We start from the raw sequence: 23,003 nt of genomic DNA on the forward strand, positions 1-23,003 counted from the left end.
AACTCTTGTGAGTGGAAAGAGAGAACTCTTCTTTTCGTTCACCTTCCATCCATGCGACCTTAGAAATGCCAGTACTAACTCTGTATGAGACTTGGCAGTTTGAAAGCTTGAAGCTTGTATCAGAATGTCGTCTAGGTACGGAGCTACCGCAATTCCTCGCGGTCTTAGTACCGCCAGAAGAGCACACAGAACCTTTGTGAAGATTCTCGGAGCCGTAGCCAATCCGAATGGAAGAGCTACAAACTGGTAATGCCTGTCTAAAAAGGCAAACCTTAGATACCGGTAATGATCTTTGTGAATCGGTATGTAAAGGTAAGCATCCTTTAAATCCACTGTGGTCATGTACTGACCCTTTTGGATCATGGGTAAAATTGTCCGAATAGTTTCCATTTTGAACGATGGAACTCTTAGGAATTTGTTTAGGATCTTTAAATCCAAGATTGGCCTGAAAGTTCCCTCTTTTTTGGGAACCACACACAGATTTGAGTAAAACCCTTGTCCTTGTTCCGACCGCGGAACCGGATGGATCACTCCCATTAATAAAAGATCTTGTACGCAGCGTAGAAACGCCTCTTTCTTTATTTGGTTTGTTGACAACCTTGACAGATGAAATCTCCCTCTTGGGGGAGAGAATTTGAAGTCTAGAAGGTATCCCTGAGATATGATCTCTAATGCCCAGGGATCCTGGACATCTCTTGCCCAAGCCTGGGCGAAGAGAGAAAGTCTGCCCCCCCACTAGATCCGTTCCCGGATCGGGGGCCCTCGATTCATGCTGTCTTAGGGGCAGCAGCAGGTTTCCTGGCCTGCTTGCCCTTGTTCCAGGACTGGTTAGGTCTCCAGCCTTGTCTGTAGCGAGCAACAGCTCCTTCCTGTTTTGGTGCAGAGGAAGTTGATGCTGCTCCTGCTTTGAAATTACGAAAGGAACGAAAATTAGACTGTCTAGCCTTAGGTTTGGCTCTGTCTTGAGGCAGGGCATGGCCTTTACCTCCTGTAATGTCAGCGATAATTTCTTTCAACCCGGGCCCGAATAAGGTCTGCCCTTTTGAAAGGTATATTAAGCAATTTAGATTTAGAAGTAACGTCAGCTGACCAGGATTTTAGCCACAGTGCTCTGCGTGCCTGAATGGCGAATCCGGAATTCTTAGCCGTAAGTTTAGTTAAATGTACTACGGCATCTGAAATAAATGAGTTAGCTAACTTAAGGGCTTTAAGCTTGTGTGTAATCTCATCTAATGGAGCTGATTCAAGTGTCTCTTCCAGAGACTCAAACCAAAATGCTGCTGCAGCCGTGACAGGCGCAATGCATGCAAGAGGTTGCAATATAAAACCTTGTTGAACAAACATTTTCTTAAGGTAACCCTCTAACTTTTTATCCATTGGATCTGAAAAGGCACAGCTATCCTCCACCGGGATAGTGGTACGCTTAGCTAAAGTAGAAACTGCTCCCTCCACCTTAGGGACCGTTTGCCATAAGTCCTGTGTGGTGGCGTCTATTGGAAACATCTTTCTAAATATCGGAGGGGGTGAGAACGGCACACCGGGTCTATCCCACTCCTTAGTAACAATTTCAGTAAGTCTCTTAGGTATAGGAAAAACGTCTGTACTCGCCGGTACCGCAAAATATTTATCCAACCTACACATTTTCTCTGGTATTGCAACTGTGTTACAATCATTCAGAGCCGCTAACACCTCCCCTAGTAATACACGGAGGTTTTCCAGCTTAAATTTAAAATTTGAAATATCTGAATCCAGTTTGTTTGGATCAGAACCGTCACCTGCAGAATGAAGCTCTCCGTCCTCATGTTCTGCAAATTGTGACGCAGTGTCTGACATGGCCCTAATATTATCAGCGCACTCTGTTCTCACCCCAGAGTGATCACGCTTACCTCTTAGTTCTGGTAATTTAGCCAAAACTTCAGTCATAACAGTAGCCATATCCTGTAATGTGATTTGTAATGGCCGCCCAGATGTACTCGGCGCTACAATATCACGCACCTCCCGAGCGGGAGATGCAGGTACTGACACGTGAGGCGAGTTAGTCGGCATAACTCTCCCCTCGTTGTTTGGTGAAATATGTTCAATTTGTACAGATTGACTTTTATTTAAAGTAGCATCAATACAGTTAGTACATAAATTTCTATTGGGCTCCACTTTAGCTTTAGCACATATAGCACAGATATCTTCCTCTGAATCAGACATGTTTAACACACTAGCAAATAAAACTAGCAACTTGGAAATACTTTTCAAGTAATTTACTATAATATGAAAACGTACTGTGCCTATAAGAAGCACAGAAAAAGTTATGACAGTTGAAAATTAATAAACTGAAAAGTTATAGCATCAAATCTTTGTAAAAAACACAATTTTAGCAAAGGATTGCTCCCATTAGCAAAGGATAACTAACCCTGATAGCAAAAAAAAAAAAAAAAAAAATACAGAAATAAACGTTTTTTTTTTTTTATCACAGTCAACTACAATCTCACAGCTCTGCTGTGAGTGATTACCTCCCTCAAAACAAGTTTTGAAGACCCCTGAGTTCTGTAGAGATGAAACGGATCATGCAGGGAAGACAATAAACTTCTGACTGAATTTTTTGATGCGTAGCAAAAGCACCAAAAAAGGTCCCTCCCCCTCACACATAACAGTGAGAGAGATCAGTAAACTGTCATAAATTAAATAAAACGACTGCCAAGTGGAAAAAAATAGTGCCCAAAACATTTTTTCACCCAGTACCTCAGAAAATTAAACGATTTTACATGCCAGCAAAAAACGTTTAACATTAATAAATTGAGTGTTATTAAAAAGCCTGTTGCTAGTCCCTGCAAATTAGGCTAAAGTTTTATGCATACAGTATAATTCCAGTGAAGTGCCATTCCCCAGAATACTGAAGTGTAAAATATACATACATGACAGCCTGATACCAGTTGCTGCTACTGCATTTAAGGCTGAGTTTACATTATATCGGTATGGCAGAATTTTCTCATCAATTCCATTGTCAGAAAATAATAAGCTGCTACATACCTCTTTGCAGATTAATCTGCCCGCTGTCCCCTGATCTGAAGTTTACCTCTCCTCAGATGGCCGAGAAACAGCAATATGATCTTAACTACTCCGGCTAAAATCATAGAAAAACTCAGGTAGATTCTTCTTCAAATTCTACCAGAGAAGGAATAACACACTCCGGTGCTATTATAAAATAACAAACTTTTGATTGAAGGTATGAAACTAAGTATAATCACCACAGTCCTCTCACACATCCTATCTATTCGTTGGGTGCAAGAGAATGACTGGTAATGGCAGTTAGGGGAGGAGCTATATAGCAGCTCTGCTGGGTGAATCCTCTTGCACTTCCTGTTGGGGAGGAGTTAATATCCCATAAGTAATGGATGATCCGTGGACTGGATACACTTAACAAGAGAAATAAAAATAAACCCTCAGATGGCTACAATGTAATTATTAATTATATTGTAGCTATCTTATGGTTTATTTTATAGGTAAGTATTTAGTTTTAAATAGGATTAATTTATTTAATTGTGTTAGGTGTAATTGTAACTTAGGTTAGGGTTTATTATAGTGTTAGGTGTAATTGTAATTTAGGTTAGGGTTTCTTTTACAGGTACTTTTGTACTTATTTTAGCTAGGTAGTTATTAAATAGTTAATAACTATTTAATAACTATTGTACCTAGTTAAAATAAATGCAAAGTTGCCTGTAAAATAAAAATAAACCATAAGATGGCTGCAATGTAATTATTAATTATATTGTAGCTATCTTATGGTTTATTTTATAGGTAAGTATTTAGTTTTAAATAGGATTAATTTATTTAATTGTAGTAATTTAATTTCATTTTATTTAAATTATATTTAAATTAGAGGGGTTAGATTTAGATTTAGGGGTTAATAAATTTAATATAGTAGCGGCGACGTTGGGGTCGGCAGATTAGGGATTAATAAATGTAGGTAGGTGTTGGCGATGTTAGGGACGGCAGATTAGGGGTTAATAAAATTTAACTAGTGTTTGCCAGGCGGGAGTGCGGCGGTTTAGGGATTAATACATTTATTAAAGTGGCGGCGATGTTCTGTCGGCAGATTAGGGGTTAAACATTTTAGTTAAGTGTTTCCGATGTGGGGGGGCCTCGGTTTAGGGTTTAATTGGTAGTTTATGGGTGTTAGTGTACTTTTTAGCACTTTAGTTAAGAGTTTTATGTTACGGCGTTAGCCCATAAAACTCTTAACTACTGACTTTTATATGCGGTAGGAGTCTTGCCAGGAGAGGGTCTATCGCTCACTTTTTCAGGCGATCGTAATACCGGCGTTAGGCAAATCGCATTAAAAAGATAGGATACGCAATTGACGTAAGGGAATTTACGGTAAGCTAAAATCGCGGAAAAAAGTGAGCGGTAGACCCTCTCATGCCTGACTCGTAATACCAGCGGGCGTTAAAAAGCAGCGTTGGGACCCCACAACGATGCTTTTTAAGGCTAACGCAAGACTCGTAATCTAGCCGTTAGTGAGTGCTAGAGGTGTACTGATGCATACAAAGAAAAGCTTAGCCTGTTCATAATATGCAGATATTTATTTTAAAATTATATTATTTTTTTAAAAGGACGTGATACCTCTTTTTTTTCCTCTTGATTTATACAATTAAATAAAAACTGTCCGTTTTTGTTTCTTTTATCAAATTGACTTTGTCCGCTTACTATCTTTGATATCCTTATTAGGCACATACCTAGCATGCATATGTCTGGAGCGCTATATGGCAGCAGTTTTCCAACAATGTTATACAATTGTGCACTTTTTAAGCACAAGATGGCAACAGTGTTTGCACAATGTAACATTGTTAAAGAAATTCTTGGAGAACTGCTGTCATATAGTGCTCCAGACAAGGGGCATGCTACCTACCTAGGTATGTCATTCAATAAGGATACAAAGAGAACAGAAGTAAGTTGCAAAGTTTTTTTGTTGTTTTTTTAAATTGCACATCCTGTGCCGCCTCTTATCTTGGTGCATTTTATTAGCTTTTCACAGCCAGACAGTGCAAGTGCATGTATAACATCAAGATAGATGGCATTGTGTTCACTCCCGTGGAGTCATGCATGAACCAGCACTAATTGGCTGAAATGCAAGTTTGTAAAAAGCACTAAAATAAAGAGGCAGTCTACAGAGGCTTAGATACAAGGTAATCATAGAGGTAAAACGTATTTTAATATTAACAGTGTTGGTTCAGCAAAACTAGGGAATGGTAAATAAAGAGACTATCTATTTAAACAATAACAATTTTCAACTAGATTGTCCCTATAAACCAGCTGGAGCAGGGAAGAGAGGAGTAGTCATAAATATTGTAAATACATATGCTTTATAATTAACTACCCCTGTTTATAACCGTGCCTACCTCATTCACTCTTTTCCAGCCTCCCAGGATAAATGGGGTGAAAGCCTACACCAAGAAGGTGGATAAGAGAGAGGTCATCCTGGATATACAGCTCAGGTAGGTTATTCTTATCTCAATCTCTTACTTTTCAACATATTTAGAAGCCCTGGAACCCCATCAAATACAGAAACCATGAGATGCAAACATCATTCATGCACACAGACCTCAAGACACAAACCGCTTCATTAACCCTCAAACTCAGTGTTAGACACAATTTAAAGGGCCATAATACCCAAATGTTTAAACACTTGAAAGTGATGCAGTATAGCTGTAAAAAGCTGACTAGAAAATATCACCTGAACATCTCTATGTAAAAAATAATATTTTACCTCAAAAGTTCCTCAGTAGCCACATCCCATTGTAAAGGACTTCTAAGCAACAAATCAGTATGTCTGTCCCGGGACAGCTAAGGGGTTGAGCCTTGTGCACTCTTATGTTATTTCCCTATATTCAGTTTAAAGGAAGCTTACTATGAAATCTCATGAGAATTAAGTCAAATCTCATGAGATCACAGTAAAAGAGTTAATGACCTCAGCACTGTTAATGCTGATTGGCTGCTGTTCATTTCTTCATTTTTTTAATTATTTTTTTTACCTGCAGCTGAGTATAACTTTCTCTTGTTAAGTGTATCCAGTCCACGGATCATCCATTACTTATGGGATATTAACTCCTCCCCAACAGGAAGTGCAAGAGGATTCACCCAGCAGAGCTGCTATATAGCTCCTCCCCTAACTGCCATTACCAGTCATTCTCTTGCACCCAACGAATAGATAGGATGTGTGAGAGGACTGTGGTGATTATACTTAGTTTCATACCTTCAATCAAAAGTTTGTTATTTTATAATAGCACCGGAGTGTGTTATTCCTTCTCTGGTAGAATTTGAAGAAGAATCTACCTGAGTTTTTCTATGATTTTAGCCGGAGTAGTTAAGATCATATTGCTGTTTCTCGGCCATCTGAGGAGAGGTAAACTTCAGATCAGGGGACAGCGGGCAGATTAATCTGCAAAGAGGTATGTAGCAGCTTATTATTTTCTGACAATGGAATTGATGAGAAAATTCTGCCATACCGATATAATGTAAACTCAGCCTTAAATGCAGTAGCAGCAACTGGTATCAGGCTGTCATGTATGTATATTTTACACTTCAGTATTCTGGGGAATGGCACTTCACTGGAATTATACTGTATGCATAAAACTTTAGCCTAATTTGCAGGGACTAGCAACAGGCTTTTTAATAACACTCAATTTATTAATGTTAAACGTTTTTTGCTGGCATGTAAAATCGTTTAATTTTCTGAGGTACTGGGTGAAAAAATGTTTTGGGCACTATTTTTTTCCACTTGGCAGTCGTTTTATTTAATTTATGACAGTTTACTGATCTCTCTCACTGTTATGTGTGAGGGGGAGGGACCTTTTTTGGTGCTTTTGCTACGCATCAAAAAATTCAGTCAGAAGTTTATTGTCTTCCCTGCATGATCCGGTTCATCTCTACAGAACTCAGGGGTCTTCAAAACTTGTTTTGAGGGAGGTAATCACTCACAGCAGAGCTGTGAGATTGTAGTTGACTGTGATAAAAAAAAACGTTTATTTCTGTATTTTTTTTTTTTTTTTCTGCTATCAGGGTTAGTTATCCTTTGCTAATGGGAGCAATCCTTTGCTAAAATTGTGTTTTTTACAAAGATTTGATGCTATAACTTTTCAGTTTATTAATTTTCAACTGTCATAACTTTTCTGTGCTTCTTATAGGCACAGTACGTTTTCATATTATAGTAAATTACTTGAAAAGTATTTCCAAGTTGCTAGTTTATTTGCTAGTGTGTTAAACATGTCTGATTCAGAGGAAGATATCTGTGCTATATGTGCTAAAGCCAAAGTGGAGCCCAATAGAAATTTATGTACTAACTGTATTGATGCTACTTTAAATAAAAGTCAATCTGTACAAATTGAACATATTTCACCAAACAACGAGGGGAGAGTTATGCCGACTAACTCGCCTCACGTGTCAGTACCTGCATCTCCCGCTCGGGAGGTGCGTGATATTGTAGCGCCGAGTACATCTGGGCGGCCATTACAAATCACATTACAGGATATGGCTACTGTTATGACTGAAGTTTTGGCTAAATTACCAGAACTAAGAGGTAAGCGTGATCACTCTGAGGTGAGAACAGAGTGCGCTGATAATATTAGGGCCATGTCAGACACTGCGTCACAATTTGCAGAACATGAGGACGGAGAGCTTCATTCTGCGGGTGACGGTTCTGATCCAAACAAACTGGATTCAGATATTTCAAATTTTAAATTTAAGCTGGAAAACCTCCGTGTATTACTAGGGGAGGTGTTAGCGGCTCTGAATGATTGTAACACAGTTGCAATACCAGAGAAAATGTGTATGTTGGATAAATATTTTGCGGTACCGGCGAGTACTGACGTTTTTCCTATACCTAAGAGACTTACTGAAATTGTTACTAAGGAGTGGGATAGACCCGGTGTGCCGTTCTCACCCCCTCCGATATTTAGAAAGATGTTTCCTATAGACGCCACCACACGGGACTTATGGCAAACGGTCCCTAAGGTGGAGGGAGCAGTTTCTACTTTAGCTAAGCGTACCACTATCCCGGTGGAGGATAGCTGTGCCTTTTCAGATCCAATGGATAAAAAGTTAGAGGGTTACCTTAAGAAAATGTTTGTTCAACAAGGTTTTATATTGCAAGAGGCAATGCATTGCGCCTGTCACGCCTGCAGCAGCATTTTGGTTTGAGTCTCTGGAAGAGACACTTGAATCAGCTCCATTAGATTAGATTACACACAAGCTTAAAGCCCTTAAGTTAGCTAACTCATTTATTTCAGATGCCGTAGTACATTTAACTAAACTTACGGCTAAGAATTCCGGATTCGCCATTCAGGCACGCAGAGCACTGTGGCTAAAATCCTGGTCAGCTGACGTTACTTCTAAATCTAAATTGCTTAATATACCTTTCAAAGGGCAGACCTTATTCGGGCCCGGGTTGAAAGAAATTATCGCTGACATTACAGGAGGTAAAGGCCATGCCCTGCCTCAAGACAGAGCCAAACCTAAGGCTAGACAGTCTAATTTTCGTTCCTTTCGTAATTTCAAAGCAGGAGCAGCATCAACTTCCTCTGCACCAAAACAGGAAGGAGCTGTTGCTCGCTACAGACAAGGCTGGAGACCTAACCAGTCCTGGAACAAGGGCAAGCAGGCCAGGAAACCTGCTGCTGCCCCTAAGACAGCATGAATCGAGGGCCCCCGATCCGGGAACGGATCTAGTGGGGGGCAGACTTTCTCTCTTCGCCCAGGCTTGGGCAAGAGATGTCCAGGATCCCTGGGCGTTAGAGATCATATCTCAGGGATACCTTCTAGACTTCAAATTCTCTCCCCCAAGAGGGAGATTTCATCTGTCAAGGTTGTCAACAAACCAAATAAAGAAAGAGGCTTTTCTACGCTGCGTACAAGATCTTTTATTAATGGGAGTGATCCATCCGGTTCCGCGGTCGGAACAAGGACAAGGGTTTTACTCAAATCTGTTTGTGGTTCCCAAAAAAGAGGGAACTTTCAGGCCAATCTTGGATTTAAAGATCCTAAACAAATTCCTAAGAGTTCCATCGTTCAAAATGGAAACTATTTGGACAATTTTACCCATGATCCAAAAGGGTCAGTACATGACCACAGTGGATTTAAAGGATGCTTACCTTCACATACCGATTCACAAAGATCATTACCGGTATCTAAGGTTTGCCTTTCTAGACAGGCATTACCAGTTTGTAGCTCTTCCATTCGGATTGGCTACGGCTCCGAGAATCTTCACAAAGGTTCTGTGTGCTCTTCTGGCGGTACTAAGACCGCGAGGAATTGCGGTAGCTCCGTACCTAGACGACATTCTGATACAAGCTTCAAGCTTTCAAACTGCCAAGTCTCATACAGAGTTAGTACTGGCATTTCTAAGGTCGCATGGATGGAAGGTGAACGAAAAGAAGAGTTCTCTCTTTCCACTCACAAGAGTTCCCTTCTTGGGGACTCTTATAGATTCTGTAGAAATGAAGATTTACCTGACAGAAGACAGGTTAACAAAGCTTCAAAATGCATGCCGTGTCCTTCATTCCATTCAACACCCGTCAGTAGCTCAATGCATGGAGGTGATCGGCTTAATGGTAGCAGCAATGGACATAGTACCCTTTGCACGTCTACATCTCAGACCGCTGCAATTGTGCATGCTAAGTCAGTGGAATGGGGATTACTCAGACTTGTCCCCTACTCTGAATCTGGATCAAGAGACCAGAAATTCTCTTCTATGGTGGCTTTCTCGGCCACATCTGTCCAGGGGGATGCCATTCAGCAGGCCGGACTGGACAATTGTAACAACAGACGCCAGCCTACTAGGTTGGGGCGCTGTCTGGAATTCTCTGAAGGCTCAGGGACAATGGAATCAGGAGGAGAGTCTCCTACCAATAAACATTCTGGAATTGAGAGCAGTTCTCAATGCCCTTCTGGCTTGGCCCCAGTTAACAACTCGGGGGTTCATCAGGTTTCAGTCGGACAACATCACGACTGTAGCTTACATCAACCATCAGGGAGGGACAAGAAGCTCCCTAGCAATGATGGAAGTATCAAAGATAATTCGCTGGGCAGAGTCTCACTCTTGCCACCTGTCAGCAATCCACATCCCGGGAGTGGAGAACTGGGAGGCGGATTTCTTAAGTCGTCAGACTTTTCATCCGGGGGAGTGGGAACTTCATCCGGAGGTCTTTGCCCAAATACTTCGACGTTGGGGCAAACCAGAGATAGATCTCATGGCGTCTCGACAGAACGCCAAGCTTCCTCGTTACGGGTCCAGATCCAGGGATCCGGGAGCGGTTCTGATAGATGCTTTGACAGCACCTTGGACCTTCGGGATGGCTTATGTGTTTCCACCCTTCCCGATGCTTCCTCGATTGATTGCCAGAATCAAACAGGAGAGAGCATCAGTGATTCTAATAACGCCTGCATGGCCACGCAGGACTTGGTATGCAGATCTAGTGGACATGTCATCCTGTCCACCTTGGTCGCTACCTCTGAAACAGGACCTTCTGATCCAGGGTCCCTTCAAACATCAAAATCTAATTTCTCTGAAGCTGACTGCTTGGAAATTGAACGCTTGATTTTATCAAAACGTGGTTTTTCTGAGTCAGTTATTGATACCTTAATACAGGCTAGGAAGCCTGTTACCAGAAAGATTTACCATAAGATATGACGCAAATACTTATATTGGTGCGAATCCAAGAGTTACTCATGGAGTAAGGTTAGGATTCCGAGGATATTGTCTTTTCTACAAGAAGGTTTAGAAAAGGGTTTATCCGCTAGTTCCTTAAAGGGACAGATTTCAGCTCTGTCCATTCTTTTACAAAAACGTCTGTCAGAAGTTCCGGACGTTCAAGCTTTTTGTCAGGCTTTAGCTAGGATCAAGCCTGTGTTTAAAACTGTTGCTCCACCATGGAGTTTGAACTTAGTTCTTAATGTTTTACAGGGGGTTCCGTTTGAACCCCTTCATTCCATTGATATCAAGTTGTTATCTTGGAAAGTTCTGTTTTTAATGGCGATTTCCTCGGCTCGAAGAGTCTCTGAGTTATCTGCCTTACATTGTGATTCTCCTTATCTGATTTTTCATTCAGACAAGGTAGTTCTGCGTACTAAACCTGGGTTCCTACCTAAGGTGGTCACTAACAGGAATATCAATCAAGAGATTGTGGTTCCATCTTTGTGTCCTAATCCTTCTTCGAAAAAGGAACGTCTGCTACACAATCTAGATGTAGTCCGTGCCCTGAAATTTTATCTACAGGCAACTAAGGATTTTCGACAAACGTCTTCCCTGTTTGTCGTTTATTCTGGTCAGAGGAGAGGTCAAAAAGCTTCGGCTACCTCTCTCTCCTTTTGGCTTCGTAGCATAATACGGTTAGCCTATGAGACTGCTGGACAGCAGCCTCCTGAAAGAATTACAGCACATTCTACTAGAGCTGTGGCTTCCACTTGGGCCTTTAAGAATGAGGCTTCTGTTGAACAGATTTGCAAGGCTGCAACTTGGTCTTCTCTTCATACTTTTTCCAAATTTTACAAATTTGACACTTTTGCTTCTTCGGAGGCTGTTTTTGGGAGAAAGGTTCTTCAGGCAGTGGTTCCTTCCGTATAAAGAGCCTGCCTGTCCCTCCCGTCATCCGTGTACTTTAGCTTTGGTATTGGTATCCCATAAGTAATGGATGATCCGTGGACTGGATACACTTAACAAGAGAAAACATAATTTATGCTTACCTGATAAATTTATTTCTCTTGTAGTGTATCCAGTCCACGGCCCGCCCTGTCACTTTAAGGCAGGTAATTTTTCCATTAAACTACAGTCACCACTGTACCCTATGGTTTTCCTTTCTCTGCATGTTTTCGGTCGAATGACTGGTAATGGCAGTTAGGGGAGGAGCTATATAGCAGCTCTGCTGGGTGAATCCTCTTGCACTTCCTGTTGGGGAGGAGTTAATATCCCATAAGTAATGGATGATCCGTGGACTGGATACACTACAAGAGAAATACATTTATCAGGTAAGCATAAATTATGTTTTTTACACAGAACTTACTCTGCTGAGCTGAGGAAATTGTGAGGTAAAATATCTTACTTTTTTACATAGAGATGCTCAGGTGATATTTTCCGGTCAGCTTTTTACAGTTATAATGCATCAGTTTCAAGTGATTTAGCATATGAGTATTATGTCCCTTTAACACAGACACCTCTGGACAACTCTGTAAATCAGTGAGTGACAGTCAGGGACACAAACACCCACAGACTATCAGAGAGTATCTTGTATGTGTGTTATATGATGCACAATGTGAACAAGCAGATATTAGTGGTTGTTTAAGCAAAAACAATAGAATATATATAGCATACACTTTGCTTTTTTTCATGTAATTGGCAAGAGTCCATGAGCTAGTGACGTATGGGATATACAATCCTACCAGGAGGGGCAAAGTTTCCCAAACCTCAAAATGCCTATAAATACACCCCTCACCACACCCACAATTCAGTTTTTGAAGTAAGTTTGTTCTAGATTTCTACGTTGATATGCGCTTCTCAGCATTTTGAAGTCCGATTCCTCTCAGAGTACAGTGAATGTCAGAGGGATGTGAAGGGAGTATCACCTATTGAATGCAATGGTTTTCCTAGCGGGAAATCTATTTCATAGTTTCTCTGTTATCTGTAGTAGAGATTCATCTCCTACCTCCCTTATTCAGATCGACAATATACTTTCATATTCAATTGCCTCTACTGATAACTGTTTCAGTACTGGTTTGGCTATCTGCTATACAGTATGTGGATGGGTGTCTTTCGTTAAGTATGTTTTCATTACTTAAGACACTCTAAGCTATGTATTAATATAAAGTACTAAATATATGTATTGTACTTACATTTAGCCATGGGTTAGGTTTATGTATATTTCCTTTTGCAGACTATTCAGTTTCATATTTAGGAAAATATTTTTCTTACCTAGGGTTTAGTCTTTTTTTCAAATTGACTGCTTTTTCATTAAATTTTCGTGGGCAAAATTAGGCTGGCGAGGCGCAAAATGCTGATGTTTATTGCGTCATTCTTGGCGCGAGAATTTTTTTGGCGCAAAGGTATGTCCAGTTACGCAAGTTCGTCATTTCCAGCGTCTTAGTTGATGCCGAGTTCCTTGCACAAGGTTGCGTCTACAATGATACAAGTGTCTAATTTCCGGATGTTGTTAACGCCAAAAAATTAATTTTGCGTTGTGCATCATACTTGACGCCAAATCATTTAATTATTTGAAACCCCATTCCTATGTGCCTCTTGCCTTTTTCTATATCAGAGGGCTATGCTGTTTGCATTTTTTTCCCCATTCCTGAAACTGCCATATAAGGAAATTGATAATTTTGCTTTATATGTTGTTTTTTTCTCTTACATTTGCAAGATGTCTCAATCTGATCCTGTCTCAGAAACCACTGTTGGAACCCTGCTGCCTGATAACAGTTCTACCAAAGCTAAGTGTATCTGTTGTAAATTTGTGGAGATTATATCTCCAGCTGTGGTATGTAATAGTTGTCATGATTAGCTTTAACATGCAGAGAATGTGTCCATCAGTAATAGTACAATGCCTGTTGTTCCTTCAACATCTAATGTACATGATATCCCTGTGAATATAAAAGATTTTATTGCTGATGCGATTCAGAAGGCTTTGTCTGCTATCCCGTCTTCTAATAAACGTAAAAGGTCTTTTAAAACTTCTCATAAAGTTGATGAAATTTCAAATGACCGACAACATACTGAATTATTCTCCTCTGATGAGGATCTATCTGATTCAGAAGATCCTACCTCAGATATTGACACTGACAAATCTACTTATTTATTTAAAATGGAGTATATTCGTTCCTTGTTAAAAAAAGGTGTTGATTATGTTGGATATTGAGGAAACTAGTCCTCTTGATATTAAAACTAGTAAATATTTAAACTCTGTTTATAAACCTCCTGTGGTTACTCCAGAGGTTTTTCCAGTTCCTGATGCTATTTCTGATGTGATTTCTAAGTAATGGAATAGGCCTGGTACTTCTTTTATCGCTTCTTCAAAGTTTAAAAATTGTATCCTTTGCCAGCAGTTGGTTTGGAGTTTTGGGAAAAGATCCCCAGAGTTGACGGGGCTATTTCTACTCTTGCCAAACGTACTACTATTCCTATGGAAGATAGTACTTCCTTAAAGGACCCTTTAGATAGGAAACTTGAATCTTATCTAAGGAAAGCTTATTTATATTCTGGCTATCTTCTCATCTATTTACTAAAGATTTTATTTTTTACCATACTGTGCTGGTGAACTTTGCATATTTGGATTATATTATATTTGGGGAATTGCAGTTAACCCCTTGCACAGTTGTGCTATATACATCATCTACTTTGATCTTCTCAGGCCTGCCATTTCTATGGCTGATGTTATAGCTGCATCAACTTTTTGGTTGGAAAGTTTAGCGCAACAGGAAACAGATCCTGATTTGTCTAGCATTGTTCGCTTGATTCAACATGCTAATCATTTTATCTGTGATGCCATTTTTGATTTCATCAAAATTGATGTTAAATCTATGTCTTTAGCTATTTTAGCTAGAAGAGCTTTGTGGCTCAAATATTGGAATGCTGACATGGTATCTAAATCTAGATTACTATCTCTTTCTTTCCAACGTAATAATTTATTTGGTTCTCAGTTGGATTCAATTATTTCAACTGTCACTTGGGGGTAAGGGAGTTTTTTTGCCTCAGGATAAAAGTCCTAAGGGTAAATCTAAAGCTTCTAACCATTTTCGTTCCTTTCAACAAAATAAGGAACAGAATCCCAATCTTTCCCCCAAAGAATCTGGTTCCAATTGGAAACCTTCTTCGAGTTGGAGTAAATTCAAACCGTTTAAGAAACCAAAGCCAGCCCCCAAGTCTGCATGAAGGTGCGGCCCTCATTCCAGCTCAGCTGGTGGGGGGCAGATTAAGATTTTTCCAAAGTATTTCGGCAGATTCTGTCCAAAATCAATGGATTCAGAGTATTGTCTCTCAAGGGTACCGAATAGTATTCAGAGTAAGACCTCCTGTGAGAAGATTTTTTTTCTCTTGCACATTCCAACAAATCCAGTAAAGGCTCAGGCTTTTCTGAAGTGTGTTTCTGACCTGGAGCTTTTAGGGGTAATCATACCAGTTCCGTTTCAGTAACAGGGTCTGGGGTTTTATTCAAATCTATTAATTGTCCCAAAGAAAGAAAATTAATTCAGGCCAGTTCTGGATCTGAAAATTTTGAATTGTTTTGTAAGAGTGCCAACTTTCAAAATGGTGACTATAAGGACTATTCTGCCTTTTGTTCAGCAAGGGCATTATATGTCCACGATAGACTTATAGGATGCATATCTTCATATTCCGATTCATCCAGACCACTATCAGTTTCTGAGATTCTCTTGTCTAGACAAGTATTACCAATTTGTTGCTCTTCCATTTGGCCTAGCGACAGCTCCAAGAATCTTTTCAAAGGTTCTCGGTACCCTACTCTCTGTAATCAGAGAATGGGGTATTGCGGTGTTTCCTTATTTGGACGATATATTAGTACTATGAAAGTGATGATGTCGCTACAGCCAGGGAGGTGTGGAAAGGCAGCACTCCAACAATCCTTATAGATTAAAATATGACTATTTATTGAGTAACATTAAAAACATGCACAGTGCAACAATTACATGGAAAGGAGGAGGTGGAGTCCTGACATGTTTCGCGCCATGCGGCACTTACTCATAGGATTACTCAATGCCTGTATGACACACCTTTTAAAGAAAATTACAACCAAACCAAGAGCTACTAACATATTCCCTTGGAAACAGTGTACACACAATACAAGCATATGTGCGCCATATATAGGTACATTCACCAAATATATAACATCAACACATTAAAATCAAAATTATACAATACAAATACATGATTATAAAAGAAATCATTACTACAAATTGTTTTGTTTGTATTGCTATTTGATAGTTAGCCCAAATATATCCAAAAAGATGTTATAATGTTAACACAACCACTAATGCATATAGGTTGTTAAGATGTGAATAAACGCATGATTACATAATTTTTTTTATGTTAACCTAAATATGTAAAGTAAAATAAAATATGTTAAAGTGGTTGCGATAACAAGAAAGCGCAGATATAAGAAAAACGGATATAAAACATAATTCAAACTGTATTTTTATGTTGGATAAAGGGAGATATATTATACAAATCAATCATATTAATTGTATATAATACATCGGGGACTCGCATATAAACTAGAAGCTTATCAAAAGGTGGTGCCAATGGTTAAAGTTAACATAATCAGAAGTAAACAAAAGAGGAAGAAACCGAATACTTCTATATGAATAGTTGCAAAAACCCATTATATAAATGTACAAAGGAGAGAATAATAATGTGGATAAGTCTACTCAGTTTTATACTATCAAATAATCTGATGTCCAGTACAGTACTTATAACTATTTCTGTGGTACCTATTCATTCTTATTCCACAAAATAACTGATATCCCATTCTTTGTTAAGACCCAGGGGTGCCCTAGTATTTAATTTCCAAATCCAATAAAGTTCCTTCTTGGAAAGGATTTTATATATATTACCACCCCTAAGGTTTTGTTTTTTTGCAAGGTCAGTCATCTTAACAGAAAATTTAGACTCGATATCTTAGTACTAGCTCAGTCTTTACATTCTGCAGAATCTCACACGAATCAACTAGTGTTGTTTCTACAAAGACATGGTTGGAGGATCAATTTACCAAAAAGTTTCTTGATTCCTCAGACAAGGGTCACCTTTTTCGGTTACCAGATAGATTCAGTGTCCATGACTCTGTCTCTAACAGACAAGAGACGATTAAAATTGGTTTCAGCTTGTCGGAACCTTCAGTCTCAATCATTCCCTTCAGTAGCTATGTGCATGGAAGTTTTAGGTCTCATGACTGCAGCATCAGACGCGATCCTCTTTGCTCGTTTTCATATGAGACCTCTCCAGCTTTGTATGCTGAATCAATGGTGCAGGGATTATACAAAGATATCACAATTAATATCCTTAAATCCCAATGTTCGGCTCTCTCTGACTTGGTGGTTAGATCACCATCGTATAGTTCAAGTGGCCTCTTTTGTTTGTCCAACCTGGAATGTGATCACAACAGATGCAAGTCTTTCAGGTTGGGGAGCTGTCTGGGGATCTCTGACAGCACAAGGGGTATGGAAATCTCAAGAGGCAAGGTTACCAACCAATATTTTAGAACTCCGTGCTATTTTCAGGGCTCTTCAGGTTTGGCCTCTGTTGAAGAGAGAACCGTTCATTTGTTTTAAGAAAGACAATATCACAACTGTGGCATATGTCAATCGTCAGGGTGGAACTCACAATCCCCAAGCTATGAAAGAAGTATCTTGGATATTTTCTTGGGAGGAATCCAGCTCCTGTCTAATTTCTGTGGTTCATATCCCAGGTGTAGACAATTGGGAAGCGGATTATCTCAGCCGTCAGACTTTACATCCAGGGGAGTGGTCGCTCCATGCAGATGTGTTTTTTCAGATGTGGGGTCTTCCAGAAATAGATCTGATGGCTTCCCATCTAAACAAGAAGCTTCCCAGGTACCTGTCCAGGTCCAGGGATCCTCAGGCGAAGGCGGTGGATGTGTTAGCAACCTGCTTATATCTTCCCACCTCTAATTCTTCTTCCAAGAGTGATTTTCAAGATAATCATGGAACAACCGTTTGTGCTGCTGGTAGCTCCAGCATGGCCTCACAGGTTTTGGTATGCAGATCTTTTTCGGATGTCCAGTTGCCAACCTTGGCCATTTCCTTTAAGACCAGACCTTCTGTCTCAAGATCCGTTTTTCCATCAGGATCTCAAATCATTAAATTTGAAGCTATGGAAATTGAACGCCTAATGCTTAGTCATAGAGGTTACTCTGACTCAGTGGTTAATACTATGTTACAGGCTCGTAAATCTGTTTGTAGAAAGATTTATTATCGAGTTTGGAAGTCTTTTATATTTCATGGTGTTCTTCTCATGAATTCTCCTGGCATTCTTTTAGAATTCCTAGACTTTTACAGTTTCTTCAGGATGGTTTGGCTAAAGGTTTGTCTGCAAGTTCCTTGAAGGGACAAATCTCTGCTCTTTCTGTTTTATTTCATAGAAAGATTGCTTAGCTTCCTGATATTCACTGTTTTGTACAGGCTTTGATCCGTATCAAGCCTGTCATTAAATCAACCTCTCCTCCTTGGAGTCTTAATTTGGTTTTGAAGGCTTTACAGGCTCCTCCTTTTGAGCTTATGCATTCTTTGGACATTAAACTACTTTCTTGGAAAGTGTTGTTCCTTTTGGTCATCTCTTCTTCTAGAAGAGTTTCCGAATTATCTGCTCTTTCTTGTGAATCTCCTTTTCTGGTTTTCCATCAGGATAAGGCAGTTTTGCGTACTTCATTTAAATTTCTACCTAAGGTTGTGAATTCTAACATTAATAGAGAAATTGTTGTTCCGTCTTTGTGTCCTAATTGGAGAGATCCTTACATTCTTTGGATGTTATAAGAGCTTTGAAATATTATGTTGAAGCTACTAAAGATTTCAGGAAGACTTCTAGTCTATTTGTTGTCTTTTCTGGTTCTAGGAAAGGTCAGAAGGCTTCTGCCATTTCCTTGGCACAGGGGCGTATTATGGCCTAGGCCAACAAGGCCCGTGCCTAGGGCGGCAGATTGAGGAGGGGCGGCAGATTTGGTAGCGGGGCAAGCACCATTCACAAAGTTCTAGGCTCCGCTTAAGTCTTACATTGCAATCACGCTGCGCACAAGTAAAGCAATCTGGAGGTGGAGCTAGAGGCGATCCATCACTGAAGAGAAGCAATTCAGCGTGGGACGCATCTTCAATGAATCACTGGTAAAAAGCCCACCCCACTGACACTAATGCTCTTTATTAAAGGCTCCAATGAATGAAAGTTTAAGTCTAGCTTTTATTCCAGCTCGCTCAGTAAAATATAAGCCGTAGAGCAGGACACAGCTGGACACGGTAGTAGTTTAACAGTACAGTATTTTTGCTGTGTCCTTTAATTGTACGGCTTATATTTTACTGAGCTGGAATAAAACGCGATTACGTGCTTCAAGTTTGACTACAGAATGAGACCTATGATGAGACTATCAGGCCCATTTATCAAGCTCCGTATGGAGCTTGAAGGGCCGTGTTTCTGGCGAGTCTTCAGACTCGCCAGAAACACAACTTATGAAGCAGCGGTCAAAAGACCGCTGCTCCATAACCCTGTCCGCCTGCTCTGAACAGGCGGACAGGAATCGCCAGACATCAACCCGATCGAATACGATCGGGTTGATTGACAGCTCCCTGCTGGTGGCCGATTGGCCGCGAGTCAGCAGGGGGCGGCGTTGCACCAGCAGCTCTTGTGAGCTGCTGGTGCAATGTTAAATGCGGAGAGCGTATTGCTCTCCGCATTTAGCGAGGTCTTGCGGACCTGATCCGCAGTGTCGGATCAGGTCCGCAAGACCTTTGATAAATGGGCCTGTATGTCTTACATTTACACTGTCACCCCCTAACCTTATTTCCCGCCCCTGTCAGTTCAGTCACTCTCAGATGCTGTCTAGAAGCGTGTGTTATGTACATTACATGTGTTGTGAGTGTGACATCACCCGCTTGTAACAACGAGACTGAAGTTTCTTATTCACTGAATTTAGACGTTAAGCTGCGCAAAGAATACAAAAAGCAAATTTCTGCCTCGTGACTTTTCAGCTTCTTTTCACTATGGACTCGGAGAGCGAGGTTATTGCTCACAAGACTTTCTTCAAAACGCTAACTACAGCTAGCAACCTTACTGGTTATCATGGTTATGTCGAGATTGTAATGGCAAAACTCATCTCAGGCAAGCCCAGTAGCAATAAATTACACTAACTAATTATAACAGTAATTATACAATAGATGTGACAAGTCAGAGCTATGGGTAACGGGTTGTACTGTGAGCGGTATGAACAGATGTTTAATTTGAACAGATTAATGTTGCTACTGTCCCTGAGCTTTTTTTATGTAAGAACTGTCATTTTCTCTAAAACATAAAACCCACTGAATCTCAGAACTGTAACACAAGTGTGCTCCCTAAATGTGAATACTGCTCTCTATTACACAATCGCATAATGTTTGAGTTTATTAGTGGCGCTTCTGTGAGAGAGCCTTGTGTGAAACGTATCAGGTGATAAATAAAGGATTGTAACATAAAATGTATTTATTTAACAAACATACTTTGCAATATATTATTTTTTAATTTATTTTAAAGGGACATTCTAGTAAAAAAGACGTGATTTAATTTGTTAAAACATGTAATTGTATCCCTAGGAACACAAAGAAAAGATAGTAAAGTACAAAATGCTTTTTTTATGCTCTATTGTGATAGTGTGTATTTGTGTGTGTGTGTGAGAGTGGCTGTGTGTGTGTGTGAGAGTGGCTGTGTGTGTGTGTGAGAGTGGCTGTGTGTGTGTGTGAGAGTGGCTGTGTGTGTGTGTGAGAGTGGCTGTGTGTGTGTGTGAGAGTGGCTGTGTGTGTGTGTGAGAGTGGCTGTGTGTGTGTGTGAGAGTGGCTGTGTGTGTGTGTGAGAGTGGCTGTGTGTGTGTGAGTGGCTGTGTGTGAGAGTGGCTGTGTGTGTGTGTGAGAGTGGCTGTGTGTGTGTGTGAGAGTGGCTGTGTGTGTGTGTGAGAGTGGCTGTGTGTGTGTGAGAGTGGCTGTGTGTGTGTGAGAGTGGCTGTGTGTGTGTGTGTGTGTGTGTGTGTGAGAGAGTGGCTGTGTGTGAGAGAGAGTGGCTGTGTGTGTGTGTGAGAGTGGCTGTGTGTGTGTGTGAGAGTGGCTGTGTGTGTGTGTGAGAGTGGCTGTGTGTGTGTGTGTGAGAGTGGCTGTGTGTGAGAGTGGCTGTGTGTGTGTGTGAGAGTGGCTGTGTGTGGGAGAGGGGCTGTGTGTTTTTTTATATATATATATATATATATATATATATATATATATATATATATATATATATATATATATATATATATATATATATATATATATTCATATTCAAATTACACCATGACCAAAAAATATTATGGCCAAAAAACAGCCTAAAACTTAGGGGGGTAGGGGGTGGGGGGGCAGCAAACTTTTAAGTGCCTAGGGCAGCACAAAACCTAAATACGCCACTGCCTTGGCATCTTGGTTAAAGCTTTTGATTCATCAGGCTTATTTGGATTCGGGTCAGGCCCCGCCTCAGAGAATTACAGCTCATTCTACTAGATCATTCTCCACTTCGTAGGCTTTAAAGAATGAAGCTTCAGTTGATCAGATTTGCAAAGCAGCAACTTGGTCTTCTTTTCATACATTTACTAATTTCTACCGTTTTGATGTATTTGCTTCCTCAGAAGCAGTTTTTGAAAAGTTCTTCAGGCAACTGTTTCAGTTTGATTCCTCTGCTTATGTTATTTTTCTTTTCATTTATGAGAATAAACTTATATTTTGGGTTGTGGATTAATTTTTTCAGCGGAAAATGGCTGTTATGATTTTTATCCCTCCCTCTCTAGTGACTTTTCTGTGGAGTTCCACATCTTGGGTATTACTATCCCATACGTCACTAGCTCATGGACTCTTGAAAATTACATGAAAGAAAACATAATTTATGTAAGAACGTACCTGATAAATTAATTTCTTTCATATTGGCAAGAGTCCATGAGACCCACCCTTTTTATAGAGGTTATGATTTTTTGTATAAAGCACAATTATTTCCAAATTCCTTTTTTTGATACTTTTTACTCCTTTCTTTATCACCCCACTACTTGGCTATTCGTTAAACTGAATTGTGGGTGTGGTGAACAGTGTATTTATAGGCATTTTGAGGTTTGGGAATCTTTGCCCCTCCAGGTAGGATTGTATATCCCATACGTCACTAGCTCATGGACTCTTGCCAATATGAAAGAAATGAATTTATCAGGTAAGTTCTTACATAAATTATGTTTATAATTGTTTATATTGACTCTGTAATATAATTTTTATTCACTTAATAGCATTATTAAAACGTCCTCACTGGTCCTAGGGTTGTTTTTTAGACCTTTAAAATCGGGGTGCTAACAGTGATGGCAAGAATACCAAATATTAAAGGGATATGAAATCCAAATATTTTCTTTCATGATTCAGATAGAGCATGCAATTTTAAGCAACTTTCTTATTTACTCCTATTATCAATTTTTATTTGTTCAGCACCTGGGTAGCTCTTGCTGATTGGTGGCTAAATATAGCCACCAATCAGCAAGCACTACCCAGGGTGCTGAACTAAAAATGGGCCAACTCTTAAGTTTCCATACCTGCTCTTTTCAAATAAAGATATCAAGAGAACAAAGCAAAAATAATAGGAGTACATAAGAAAGTTGCTTAAAATGGCATGCTCTATCTGAATCACGAAAGAACAAATTTGGGTGATACTGATGGGGTGTCATTATTTTCTTATATCTTTGTCTTAAATGTAAAGTAATATTGCCCCAGTTACCATGTTCCTTGTAGGGACTACTTTGCAAATTTAGAGCTATTGGGACCTTTGTAAGCTGGAATGCTACAATAACATTTGCTAGTGTTATAGCTTTAGAAGATGATGGATACCCCTGTCCAGGGATAGGCATGGACCCAAGTTGTGGAGGACATTTTCCAAAGCTTCTCAACCAAAAATGGGCCGGATACTAAGCCTACATTCTTGCTTTTTTTTAAATAAAGATACCAAGAGAACGAAGAGAAATTGATAATAGGAATACATTAGAAAGTTGCTTAAAATTGCATGCTCTACCTAAATCATGGGGAAAAAAATGGGTTTAGTGTCCCTTTAATGTTAACAAAATTTCCATCAATCTAACTGGATCATTTATTATACTGTGTGTGTGGTGCAAAAAGGTTAAAAGAAAATATCACCATTTTGTTGGCTTTAGGGCATAAAGAATACAGTAACAAAAATGTCATTATTATTAATGGATAAAAATCTAATATTTTAGAGATAA

General features: G+C 39.8%; 1 protein-coding gene across 1 annotated transcript in view; it reads left to right on the forward strand.

Annotated features, from left to right (window-relative positions):
* ESYT3 (extended synaptotagmin 3) overlaps window positions 1-23,003 on the forward strand; it is a 205,204-nt gene that overhangs the window by 76,959 nt on the left and 105,242 nt on the right. Inside the window, exon 4 of the mRNA XM_053698028.1 lies at window positions 5,410-5,486. Coding sequence (XP_053554003.1) covers window positions 5,410-5,486 — 77 coding nt within the window. The remainder of the gene's footprint in view (window positions 1-5,409; window positions 5,487-23,003) is intronic.

This window comes from Bombina bombina, chromosome 1 (assembly GCF_027579735.1).
Source record: "Bombina bombina isolate aBomBom1 chromosome 1, aBomBom1.pri, whole genome shotgun sequence".
In the NCBI taxonomy this organism is placed as follows: domain Eukaryota; kingdom Metazoa; phylum Chordata; class Amphibia; order Anura; family Bombinatoridae; genus Bombina; species Bombina bombina.